This window comes from Clupea harengus, chromosome 7 (genome assembly GCF_900700415.2).
Source record: "Clupea harengus chromosome 7, Ch_v2.0.2, whole genome shotgun sequence".
Classification (NCBI taxonomy): domain Eukaryota; kingdom Metazoa; phylum Chordata; class Actinopteri; order Clupeiformes; family Clupeidae; genus Clupea; species Clupea harengus.
The window spans coordinates 1054827-1068509 of NC_045158.1; the positions used below are offsets into that span (position 1 = coordinate 1054827).

The window sequence follows — 13683 nt, forward strand, 5'->3', positions numbered from 1 at the left end:
GGAGATTGACCATCTGGTGACCTGGTGTGGACAGAACAATCTGGAGCTCAACGCGCTGAAAACAGTGGAGATGGTTATCGATTTCAGGAAGAACCCAGCCCCTCCCAACCCCATCACCCTGAGTGACGCCCCAGTTGACAGTGTGGAGTCCATCCGCTTCCTGGGCACCATCATCTCCCAGGACCTCAAGTGGGAGCTAAACATCATCTCCCTCACCAAAAAGGCACATCAGAGGATGTACTTCCTGCGGCAGCTGAAGAAATTCAACCTGCCAAAGGCAATGATGGTGAACTTTTACACCTCCATCATTGAGTCCATCCTCACCTCCTCCATCACCATCTGGTACGCTGCTGCCACTGCCAAAGACAAAAGCCTGCAGCATGTCATTCGTTCTGCGGAGAAGGTGATTGGCTGCAATTTGCCATCTCTCCAAGATTTGTATGCATCCAGGACCCTGAGGCGTGCAGGGAAGATTATGGCTGATCCATCCCACCCTGGACACAAACTCCTTGTGCCACTCCCCTCCGGCAGAAGGCTGCGGTCCATCAGGACCAAAACCTCACGCCACCTGAGCAGCTTCTTCCCGTCTGCGGTTGGCCTCATCAACAAGGCCCGGGACCCCCGCCCCCCAACACGGACTCTAATCCCTTTTTTGCACACTCCTGCTGTAACTTAATGTGTGTATTGTTTATTGTTTATTGTGTATGTTTATTGTTTGCACCAACGTACCACAACAAATTCCTCGTAGGTGAAAACCTACTTGGCAGTAAAAACCTTTCTGATTCTGATTCTGATTCTGATAGAGATTCAGAAGGGGGGGGAAGACATAATTTGCCAAAATGCTAATCTGTAACAAACAAAATGATGACCGCCATCCGTCAAGAATGTGTTTGCTTGTTTGTTTTTTTAGATAAGAAACATACCGTAGATAATTTGCTACGGCCTTCTACACACTCCTGTACTGTAGGTGGCGGTATGCACAACACGTCAGTTGCAATCAACCAATTCATTAGAAGAACACGGAATGGCTGCCTCCTATGCGTTACATGTGGCTGTAGTTGTGTAGAATATACATTTTGTTATTCAGCAGACATTGGGTTTCTACGATAGTATTTAACACGATTTGAAAAGGGGAACAACGTAAGACTAGCACAAAAATGCAGCACGACGACGTAAGTAGGGATTTGTTTTTGTATTTTTGCATTTAAGAGTAACAACAGCTAACGTTAGCTAGCTTACGTTAATGTTTCAGCAACTGTCCATATGTGTGGTTAAAGGTTTGTATTTGTTTGTGAAGGAAGTCACCCAATGTGCTGTTACATATTGTACATGTTTGTTACACATTGTACATGTTTGTTACACATACAATCTTTCCGTGTTCTTAATTAATCGTATCCATCATAGCCGCCAAGCCATAGAAGTTTGTAAGCTACCAGCTAACGTTACTTTACCAGTCAGTTACCGAACAAGTTAAGCGAATTCCATTTATCTCACTTTCCTCACTCTATTGTCCTCACAGGTGATATGGGACATAATTGGAAATACACAATTCTGCTCCTATAAAGTGAAGTAAGTTGTGTATTGTGTGGAGAGGCTTGAAATGTTACTGAGAACATGGTACTATATGCTATTAGCTACCAAGCTGCATTGATTTAAGTTATAATTTGTATTTCAGGACCAAGACACAGGGTTTCTGTCGCAACGAGTACAACATCACAGGACTTTGTAATCGAGCATCGTGTCCTCTTGCCAATAGCCAATATGCGACCATTCGAGAAGATAAAGGTAAACGGTTTTATGTTGAGAGTTTTGTGTCATCAGTTTTCTTAGGCATTTTCGTATTCGTTTTGGTCAAGTCTCATTAACACATTAGCATTTTCCTCTTCTCAGGTCAGTGTTTTCTGTACATGAAGGTGATTGAGAGGGCAGCTTTCCCCGCACGTATGTGGGAAAAGGTAGGTGAAAAATACAGAAAGGGCTTTAAACTTGCTTTTAAAAAATGCTTACATGCTCTGGATCTGCTTCCTATACTAATTTGCAACATTTTCTATGCTTTCTTGTTTGACTTTCTTATTTATTCGTTTTTATTGTCATTGTCTTGCAGGTAAAGTTAAGTAAAAACTATGAGAAGGCTCTGGAACAGATTGATGAGAACCTTATCTACTGGCCACGGTTTATCCGACACAAGTGCAAACAGCGTTTCACCAAGATCACACAGTACCTCATCCGCATTCGCAAGCTCACGCTAAAGCGACAGTGAGTTATTGAAGTAGAAGGAGAAGAAAGCCTAACAGGTTGAAATCATGAGCCAATCTCATTCACAGATTGTATTGTGAAATTCTTGTGTCCTTCTTTCATCAGGAGAAAATTGGTCCCCTTGAGTAGAAAAGTGGAGAGGAGAGAGAAGAGGAAAGAGGTAGGTGGTCGTTGATGGCGGAAATATATGTGCTTTTATTACAGAATATTCCTATTTCCAAAAATGTTGAGATAATGTTATGTTAATAGCCTGTCCAAACCTGTGGGTGCTGTAATGAACTATAGAGAATAACATGTTACACAGCTCTTAAATGGCTGATGCACTATATAAAATATAAGTTTTGTCATATGGAATGATGTACAGTGACATCTGTCACAGTAAAGCCTTGTGTCTGCGATGAGGTTTATCTCCAAAGGGTCCATAGAAAGGACAGATGATGGTTGTTGGAGCACTCAAAAAAGACAAGCTTAGATTGGTAGAAGGAGTGATTTTGTTTGTTAAGGCCATTGGTTCAGCAAACTGCTGGCAGAAGTGGTCACTACCTGGGAGGTTCTGGGAGCCATGAACATAAGTGAATACACTGTAGTCATATCTCATTACATGAAGTTATTTGTTGGATTTATTGTACCTTTGAGTACTTGGAAATTAGAAGAAAATGGTGTATGCACAGGGAATGATGGAAAGAAATATAGAAACAAATTAAGAGATTGTTCTTTCAACTGTCAATCCGAGAGAAAAAACTAGGTTAAGAGAGTGGATAACTGGTCTGGCCCCAGCATGGCGCATTGTGTTTAGTCAGATATGGACATTTAAACACGGAGAACTATTTATATCAGTAGTTCTCATGGCAGGCCCCCTCCCAACACCACAGTGCCAAGATTGAGACGCTCATATAGCTTAGTACTTGTTTTTGAATACAAAAATAAACAGATGTCCATTAGCTGTTGCATAGCTTTTCTTTAACTGAAATATTTTATTAGTAATATATATTTTGTATTCCATTTAATCAGATCCCTTGTTTAAAATGGATAATCTGGCTGGATCAAATGTATCTAGTCTAACACTGTTGACGGCATTGTGTCGTGTTCCAATACCGGTTCAAGAAATGACATTGGAAAATTGTAACACAAATAATTTTGCTTGGTAAGGATTTTTTGTTTAGTTTTGATTGTTTGTTATTTCTCTAGGAAAAAGCTCTTATTGCTGCACAACTTGACAACGCCATTGAGAAAGAACTCTTGGAAAGGCTGAAACAGGGAACGGTAAGTACAAGTACTGTTAAGTGATTGCATTTCACACATCAATCAGTTAATATTGAACTTTTTGTTTTAGTATTACTTCACTTGATTGCAAAATATGTCATCTTTAATCCAAGGAATGGGTGAATTTACACTAATGCGGATTAATGTGCATTTCTACGGGGTGTAACGCTGAAAAAATAAAATTTAATTACTTGGGATTCTCTGGTCTTTTATGAAATATATCTATTTGAAGGGTAAGCAATGCCACTTTTAGAGAATTGGCTTATTTTAATGTATTATGAAAAATTAATGTCTACATTAAGCCAATTTAAGAACTGTATCAGATTGCATCGTATCGCATTGAATCAAACCGAATTGTTCTGTATTCAAATATATCGTCCCTGAATCATATCGTAGCAAATGTATCTGGATGTGTATCAGATCGTCTAATAAGTGAAAGATGCACACCCTTAGAATTTGTTTGTCTAAAATGCTTTCATTTCAACGATGGCAAACAATGATTGTGATGTTTTTGTTTTTTTCAGTATGGCGACATTTATAACTTCCCCATCCACGCCTTTGACAAGGCTCTGGAGAAACAGGATGAGGAGACCGAGTCAGAGGAAGAGGAGGAGGAGGAAGAAGAAAAGGTAAAACACAGAAGGATTGCGTTAGATGGATACTTTTATTTATCCCAAGGGAAATTTAGGACATCCAGTAGCTTATACAACTCACACGCGTTATGCAGTATACAAAGCTTGAAGGGCCCTATGAAACTTGTTTCATTTTTGAATGTTCTCTCTAAGGTCACTGAATGTTGAGGTCCCCTCTGGTCCTGTGAGATTATTTGACTAATTGACCGGTGTGCTAATCCTAGTGTGTAATGGTAATGATGGTATCATTCATACCATAACTTTGAATTTCAGTTAGAAATTCTTTGTAATTTCATATTTACATTTGGGTCCATTATTATTATTCAGTTATTTTGATCCCATTTTCCTGTCTCACAGAAATAGGGCCCATCCTTACAGTGTTTCATTAGTGCCCTGGTCCCAAGTCTCAATATTTCTCAGTTGCACAGGACCTCCTGCATGTCAGCGCTTTGTTTTCTGGTAGTCTCACTGGCATGTGGGGCCCTCCTAATGTTACACAAGGTCATCTTAAGGTCATTTCTTGTTCTTGAATGTTTTGTGGCCTGATGTGTTTGCAGGATGTTGGCCAGAAAGAGTTTGTTGCAGAAGATGAGATTGAGGAGAGTGACCTAAGTGACTTTGAGGTAAAAGGATTGGTAGTGTTTTGAAAATGCATATCATTTGAATCTTTAATGGTATGTTCATAGGCTAATACATTTACTCTAACAATACAGGACATGGACGAGCTTAAGGGAAGCAGTGATGAGGAGGAGGAAGAGGAAGATGGTGATGAAGAGGACGATGAGGAAGACGATGGTGAGGAAGACGATGCATCCAGTGAAGAGGAGATGGACACGGGGGCAAAGGCAAAGACCAGTTCTAAAGGAAAGGCTCCACTCAAAGGACCTATGAGGAAGAAACGAGCCTATGTGGAAATTGAATATGAGGAAGAGACCACGCCCGCCTCAAAGAGCAAAGCTACATAGATATACGTAAACACCCTCTGAGCTGCATATCTCTGTCTACATGTCTGTGGTCATGTAACCCCAGTTCTTCAGCGAGGGCACAAAAACTCTGGAACTCCATATTCTATGGATTTGTCTGGCTTTGGACTGTACAGCGTATTTGTGTGTGTGATTACATCATTTTTAACCATCGATTTGGAAAGTCAATTGAAAGCAGAACATTTTTGCTTTGGATAATTGAATAATAAATATGATTTATTTGTTATGCCCCCAAAATAAATCTGATTTTGTACTCCAGCTAAACAAATGCCTTTTTCTCAAGGCAATTGTTTTGGTTTGGTTTTCCTAGGTCAGAATGGGCAATTGCTCTGTCAGTTAGCATTTTGCTATCTTTGCTGCGCTTTACTGTATGACTTGTTTTGGAGTTTTTTCACATGCAGCTTTGCGCTAAGTTGAACATTGGGGTTCCGCTGATATGCAACTAAACCTTTTGGAAACCGGAACTACGATACCCAAACTGTACAATGATCTAAGACTCTTAATGATGTCAATAACGGAGTTTGAACCACACAAATAACATGTTATTCTTATTCTTTTTTTTTTATTTTTAAACAAGTAAAGAATATATAATTGTTACATTGTCGTGTCTTTTTGTTATCACAATCTGTTCATTAGGAATCAGTATTACATAAAAATATATATATTAAGGCTACATAAAGTTTAACCGCAGTAAGCCTACTCATTTTGGGAACCTCAAATTGTACTGTAGCAGCATCAGCCAATGTAGCTTGTTTGAATGTCACATAAAAACAGCCAATAAACGAACATTAACAACAGCTCCGTTTACACTGTGGGCCAAACATGGGGCTTGAACTTAGTTCCTGGCCCAGAGAGCGTGTACGCTGTAGTGTACTTGGCTGATCAGCCCTAGCAATAAGACCAGCTCAACACTCAGGGACAGAGGTCCAGGACCTGGTTGCATTGTTTTGCATGAAAGATGCTATACAAATTAAGTTTATTACAGTGCATGAAATGCCCTATTGTTATTCCTTTGTTTCTTATACTTCTTATTCTTTGTACCGACTTCTGCGATTAATTCAGCTCGATCCGCTTAACGTAGCAACTTCGTTCAAACTTTGTTGCGTAGGTCTTGTAAACGACACTTATGCTATGCTTTTTAAGATATTAAAAGAAAAACATAATAATGTTCCCATTGACATACATTGGGCTATTATGACATCATAATAGGGTCATTAAACTGGCTTGCACCTGTGCTTCACTGACACCTGCGCCAAGGTTCCAAGGCTCCTCTACTCTCTGTCCCTCTCCATTCAACTGTATAACTAGGAATATTAAGAGACACCTTCCATACTCTAATTTGTTTTCTCTTTCCTTTCTTCTTTCCTTCTTCCACTCTTCTTTCCTTTCTTCTTTCCTTCTTCAATCTTGTTTCCTTCTTTCACTCTTCTTTCTTTTCTTCTTTCCTTCTTCTACTCTTCTTTCCTTTCTTCACTCTTCTTTCTTTTCTTCTTTCCTTCTTCTACTCTTCTTTCCTTTCTTCACTCTTCTTTCTTTTCTTCTTCCACTCTTCTTTCCTTCTTCCACTCTTCTTTCCTTTCTTTCACTCTTCTTTCTTTTCTTCTTTCCTTCTTCCACTTCTTTCACTTTCTTTTCCTCTTTCCTTTCTTCACTCTTCTTTCTTTTCTTCTTCCACTCTTCTTTCCTTCTTCTACTCTTCTTTCCTTTCTTTCACTCTTCTTTCTTTCCTTCTTTCCTTCTTCCACTCTTCCTTCCTTCTTCCACTCTTCTTTCCTTTCTTCCACTCTTCTTTCCTTCTTTTACTCTTCTTTCCTTTCTTCTTTGCTTCTTCACTCTTCTTTCTTTTCTTCTTCCTTTCTTAACTTTTGCATTTCATGCACTGGTATTTCCTTCAGGAAATGCATTTTCTAGTTATTATTATTATTACATGTCACGATAATTGATAACTATAGGGGGACATTCCATACTCTAATTTGTTTTCTCTTTCCTTTCTTCTTTCCTTCTTCCACTCTTCTTTCCTTTCTTCTTTCCTTCTTCAATCTTTTTTCCTTCTTTCACTCTTCTTTCTTTTCTTCTTTCCTTCTTCTACTCTTCTTTCCTTTCTTCACTTCTTTCTTTTCTTCTTTCCTTCTTCTACTCTTCTTTCCTTTCTTCACTCTTCTTTCTTTTCTTCTTCCACTCTTCTTTCCTTCTTCCACTCTTCTTTCCTTTCTTTCACTCCTTTCTTTTCTTCTTTCCTTCTTCCACTTCTTTCCTTCTTTCACTTTCTTTTCCTCTTTCCTTTCTTCACTCTTCTTTCTTTTCTTCTTCCACTCTTCTTTCCTTCTTCTACTCTTCTTTCCTTTCTTTCACTCTTCTTTCCTTTCTTTCACTCTTCTTTCTTTTCTTCTTTCCTTCTTCCACTCTTCCTTCCTTCTTCCACTCTTCTTTCCTTTCTTCCACTCTTCTTTCCTTCTTTTACTCTTCTTTCCTTTCTTCTTTGCTTCTTCACTCTTCTTTCTTTTCTTCTTCCTTTCTTAACTTTTGCATTTCATGCACTGGTATTTCCTTCAGGAAATGCATTTTCTAGTTATTATTATTATTACATGTCACGATAATTGATAACTATAGGGGGACATTTCCCGAACAAGGTTAGCTTCCAGCTAACATGGTACAATGCACTGTTCAACTAACGAACATCTGAAGTTTGCCAAAACTGTAGGACCAACAGTACCAAGTAAGTTTGAACCATGTTAGTATTTCGAACTTCCTTCATGACTTACTGAATGACGTAGGATAGCACGTGGACTGGCACATCTGTGCAATTTAATGAGGCAAATTACTGAGACTTGCTTCAATCTAGCATATTATTTTGATCATATAAGTTTTTCTTGTAAAATTGCTGTCTGTGTTCAGTTTAGTTTTATCGGTCTTTATGTATTTACCTTGATCAGTTGTCTATTGCGGTATTACTAAATAATCACAACAATTGCTGTCAGCTCTGTGGCCAATACGCATATCGGCTGCACCTTTGAAGCAATGGGTTTACATCCAACTTGAAATAATTATTAAGTCTGCATAATTATCCTTCTAATCCTCTGTTATTAGTATTATTCCTTCCATAAAACAGGAGAATATTAATAAAATGGGCTCCATATTATCACCTGCCTGAGCAGAGGCGCAGCATCTTGCATTATTGTTTGCAGCTGTATGAAATCAATTACATGCTCCTTTCTGCAAGTTGGCCTTTTAATCCTCTTTTGGCTTAAGGCAATTCTAAGTAGGGTTGTGTGATGGTTAACCAAATATCAACCAGGAAAGGGAGTACATTTATTTATGATTCATTTGAACACCAAAAGTGACGTCTTACGACAGGAAGTATCTGACACCAAGCTTCTAACCACAGGTCAAGAGCTGCAGTTTGCATTTTCAACTTTGCTAACGTTTGGTCAACCTATGGTTTAGGGAAACACCTGTGTCACCTAACTATGGTTCGGACTATGCATCTTATCAAAGTAGTTACCTTGATAGTTTGAAATAATATGGTTTTGGAAAAACACTTGCATCGCAACTGCATGGTTTAAACTATGAAAGTCCAAATCAATGCCAAGTACTAACACCAGAATAGATCTGTGGTGTGTTTATTGAAGGCGTCGTTAAACAGCTACCGTTGTTAAGCAATAGACGTTCATTTTGAACGCCACGGTGGCTGCTAAACAATACTTTCGCGAAATGCAGCCCAGAACTGAACATGGTTCAACATTGTGAATAAATGGTTGACTGCAGAGGCCGAATGTTCTATACCTAACACTTAACTCGCTTCCATTTAGAACCCCTACTACTCTCTGGCCCTAGGTCATTTCAGTAGATTTGAAATGATTGAGTAGTGATCTTTCCACTTTTGGTTTATATCAGGAAAATACAAATATCACAGGTATTTTGTGCAAACGACTTGTGTTTAAAAAAAAAAACACAGAAAATACACACGTTTAGAAGTAAGGATCCGACTTTATTTTTTATTTTTTTTTTAACAAAAAATGCCACATTACTTTCTAGATATTACAAAGTTATAGTTTGATTTCTATCACAACATAGACTTGATTAATGATTTTATCGTAATTAAGGATTGTCAAAAGACAAATGTAGTCCACCTGTATTGTACAGACACTGCTATAGAGTAATCCCACTAGTTGAGACCTACTAAATACATTTCTGAAGTCCTCAAAGGAGAAAACAGAAAAAAGTGCTTTTCCAGATTTACAGAGAAGCGCAGATTTAAAAATGTTAAACAGTTCCATCATTCTGGCCAGCTTTTCTGTGTTCCCAATGTGCATATATGTGCATCCCCCTCCCTGGAAGAGCACTGCTTCCCTCTGTGGTCCTCAGCAGGGCGCCACTGTGTCTGGGATCCAGTCGCAGGGTGGGGGGTCAGTTACCTTTCTGATGCACTCAAGCACAGTTTCATTCGCACAGGTGTCATCCACCTCGTTCAGGATCACCTGGAATAGAGAGAATAATTCAACAGAGTGAGAAAGAGATGTGGGATGATCATGGTAGTTTAGGTTGGATGATGGCATGACACAACCACACTCTTTGTGCCTACTTTGAGATTGCCGTGGGAGCAGTGGTCCAACATCTGGAGACAGCGAGTGGTTTTGGCCAGGAGGTCCCTTCTAACATCTGGGCTTTGTGTCTCTCTGGTGACATCACACAGCAGTCTCAACAGACTCCGTCCTAGAACAGGCATCCGGCATTCAATCCTGCCACACACAAGACATTTGAAAATGAACCAATCGGCAGTTTCCAGTAAGATACTTACCCAGCATCAGATTTATTACAATATGAGTAGTGAGAAAATGTGGAGAAGTGAATGAATATTTTGGTTTAACTTACCTTGGCCAAGCAACTTGAATTGTCTTCTCTAAGACCGCCAGGATACTTAGTCTTGTCTTTTCTTCTGGGCTATCTGATATCTCCAAGTATCCAACAATGACACTCTCCAGGCGTTTAAGATGACGAGCAATTACAATGCCCATCCTTTGAAAACAAGGAAAGTTACTAAAATCACTTAAATACATTTCAAAAAGGTGTCATTACATTGCCAGTAGGGGTGGGAATCTCTTGGCACCTCACGATTCGATTCGATTCCGATTCAGAGGTCAACGATTCGATTCTAAACCGATTATCATTCTAAACCGATTATCGATTATCAATTCTAAACCGATAAACTGATGAATCTCGATTTTTAAAACATTTGAGTGTGCTACTCAGAGTCTCAAATCTGAGTTTGCTACTCAGAGGTTGCTAATAACTTCCTACTTTGTGTTTGATAATTAAAGAAAATCAACAGATGAATTACCTTCTCTATTTTTTTATTAGAGAAAAAGCTTTTCCTTGTCACAATTATGACTTTCTATGAACAATGCAATAATCGATGCAGCTTGCATTTCAACACAAAATGGATGTAAAAATAAAAAAAAAAAAATATATATATATATATATATATATATATATATATAAAACTGTCGCCATTGTGCTTGCTCTAGGGGGGGTTCATGCCCTGGGATCTGTAAAGCGCCTTGAGACAATCGTATTGTTTTGGCACTATATAAATCAAATTGAATTGAACTGAATCATTGTATCAATGAGCTAAACTTTGGACCTGGATCTGATAAGCACTAGAGTATCCTCTGTTTTGATCATCTTACACTTTACACAATAATGAACCATGAGCTAAATTGTTACCACAAAACTGAACCAACAGTACCAAGGAGGATGTAGTGGCAGGGTAAAAACAGCACAAGTGGTTTTAAACATGTACCATGGTTTATGTTTTTCAGGTCTCAACATTATAACACCATTTCTAGTGGAATATGGAAAGATATTCCATTTGGAGACTAGCCTCACCTTTCAATGAAAGGAAGAAGAATGCTAGCGTAAAGGCGACGGACAGCAATCTTGTCCTCCATCTCCATATAGACTAGGATGTGAGACAGCACCTTATCATAGCGATTTCTCTTCCGGGGACAAGACATCTCTGCAGGGGACTTCTCCAGAACAGATAACAAGTCTAGGAGGCAGGGCAGGACCACCTAGAGGGAGACATGTATTTATTCTTGGGGGAAATATGGAGGCACTAGTGGCAGGTGCAGCAACACATCACCCATTAGAGGACCTCTTCAGAGAAATGCTGAGGGTGTGATGTACCTCTAAGAGAGGGGCCTCAGACGTGTACAGATGGTTGAAGAGTGCATGGTAGAGCACATTTGCTCGGTTGAACTGCCGTAGGTCTGCTGCAGGCTGACAGGACAGGAGAGGAGAGGAAAAAAAGGACTGTACTGATTTGCTTCTGCGTTTCAAGCAATGCATAGTGTTAACAGTTAGTATGAGAAATCTTATCGCATTAAGTATCTATTACAGTTAGTATGAGAAATCTTACCACATTAAGTATCTATTACAGTTAGTATGAGAAATCTTACCACATTAAGTATCTATTACAGTTAGTATGAGAAATCTTACCACATTAAGTATAGTATTAACAGTTAGTATGAGAAATCACATTAAGTATCTATTACAGTTAGTATGAGAAATCTTACCGCATTAAGTATAGTATTTACAGTTAGTATGAGAAATCTTACCACATTAAGTATAGCATTTACAGTTAGTATGAGAAATCTTACCACATTAAGTATCTATTACAGTTAGTATGAGAAATCTTACCACATTAAGTATCTATTACAGTTAGTATGAGAAATCTTACCACATTAAGTATAGTATTTACAGGTAGTATGAGAAATCTTACCACATTAAGTATCTATTACAGTTAGTATGAGAAATCTTACCACATTAAGTATCTATTACAGTTAGTATGAGAAATCTTACCACATTATGTATAATGTGATGCAAGCAGTGAACACCAAGGATTTTGTTTTCCATAAGGTAATCATCCGAGAACAGCAGGGATGGCGGGAAGACACTCTCTAGATAAGAGCCCAAATACGGCCTCTTAACCTGGACCAAGATCCAGGAGAAAACATGCTTCGTGGCCTGGTTCCGTTTCCAGTTTTCCCTGAGATGGAGATTAAAGTTGGAAAATTCATGTCTATGAAGAGTGTCATTCAATAATATGATTTATATCTGCCTTTATAAAAAGTAAACAATACAAAACAAACAACTGAAAAAAGTGACCTGTGGACAAAAAATGTTAAAAATATTTTTTCTATAAAATATTCTATATGAAAATGACAAAAATAACTTCTGTTCAAGATGTAATTCTGTAGGATGAAGGAATGTGTCACTGTAGGCATTGGAATTGTTTTGTCAAGCAATTATAAATCCTAATTTAAAAAATGCATGTGTTTAAAACATAACATTATAAATAGGCCTACTTTAGCATTATTTTCTTACTTTGTCAGCTCTGGCTTGAGTATATCCAGAACAGATTGGACAACTCCTGTGTGGTCATCTACAGTCTTCCCACACAACAAGCCCAGGAAAGACTCATGGCCCGCAGCCTGAGATATGGAAACGAGCAGACTCAAGGCATCTTTCTTAGAAGCTTCACTGGTCCATGGCTGGTCCTGAAGGTGAGTCACAGCAAACACAGACATACATGATGCCAGTGCATGCGTGAGTGACCTACTGCGGGTAATATGAGATAAATGCGCCTCTGTATCCCCAAGTCGGAGAAGGAGAGCCTGCATCACAGCGCTCACTTCAGAGGCGCGCCCAGGAATGTCCTTGTAGACGCTCGGGGGTAGAGTTCCACTATCCGCATCACAAAGAGGCAAAGCAGCATAACATGTCAAATATTTCACAAAGTCTATGTATAAGCTCCTTAACTCTGTGTCGGGAATGTCTGGGAAGAGCCAACTGACATCTGCATTGAGAAAAAACTGTTCAGTGGAGCCCAGTATGTAAACTCCTTGTTCAGACGCGTTTGACTTGAGCATATCCTGGATATGATGAAGTACCCTAGCTAATGGACAGTCATGATAGACAGACGGAGCACAGTTGTCTTCAGATTGCATGTGTTCCGCAGAAATCCGGACGTTGTCCAGGATCCCTGACAAATCCATTTTCGAATTATGTTTCTAACCGTCCTCAACACCAGAATTGTGCACATAAGGACTGTACATAGCGGCAAAACGCACCATACATTTGTCACCAAGACCAAATGAACGAAATATTATTTCATAAAATATATCACAACAGACACCCTTTTCTGTCTACGAAAACAACGTGAGATGCTGTTAATAGGTTCCGGTATGCAACGAGGTTCGGAGGACATGGTTCCGCCAGAGACATTTCGTTCCGTCCATAATTTCTGTTGAGTAACACCAGTGTGGATTGGAGTTGATCATGGTTCGATGTCGCAAACAAATGCTTCAGCTGATGATAAGCAAGAAAAAACGTGTTAAAACATGTGTTACGTCTATTGTTCACATTGCATTACATTTAAGGCGGGTTTGTGCAGATCAGTCGCTGCCTAGTTTGGTACAATCAGAGCTATGACGAATCGGTGCAGTTAATAACCCCAGTCATATTACCACACAGTATATTAATCCACC

The 13683-nt window shown here is 39.0% G+C and overlaps 2 protein-coding genes across 2 annotated transcripts; one reads left to right on the plus strand and one right to left on the minus strand.

Moving 5' to 3' along the window:
- Positions 1-989: 989 nt before the first annotated feature.
- Positions 990-5728, plus strand: mak16 (MAK16 homolog (S. cerevisiae)). Its single transcript, XM_012835919.3, has 10 exons — positions 990-1172; positions 1520-1569; positions 1676-1785; positions 1891-1955; positions 2105-2256; positions 2362-2416; positions 3445-3519; positions 4044-4148; positions 4709-4774; positions 4865-5728. Exons 1-10 carry the CDS (start codon positions 1158-1160, stop codon positions 5114-5116), a joined length of 945 nt encoding a protein of 314 aa, XP_012691373.1. The 5' UTR covers positions 990-1157; the 3' UTR covers positions 5117-5728.
- Positions 5729-9085: 3357 nt separating this feature from the next.
- tti2 (TELO2 interacting protein 2) lies at positions 9086-13387 on the minus strand. The gene is made up of 7 exons (XM_012835947.3): positions 12521-13387; positions 11996-12182; positions 11321-11413; positions 11021-11205; positions 10007-10150; positions 9717-9873; positions 9086-9612 (listed from the first exon to the last, which is right to left on the minus strand). The coding sequence occupies exons 1-7, from the start codon at positions 13189-13191 to the stop codon at positions 9496-9498; spliced, it is 1554 nt and encodes a 517-aa protein (XP_012691401.1). The 5' UTR covers positions 13192-13387; the 3' UTR covers positions 9086-9495.
- Between the last annotated feature and the right edge of the window lie 296 nt (positions 13388-13683).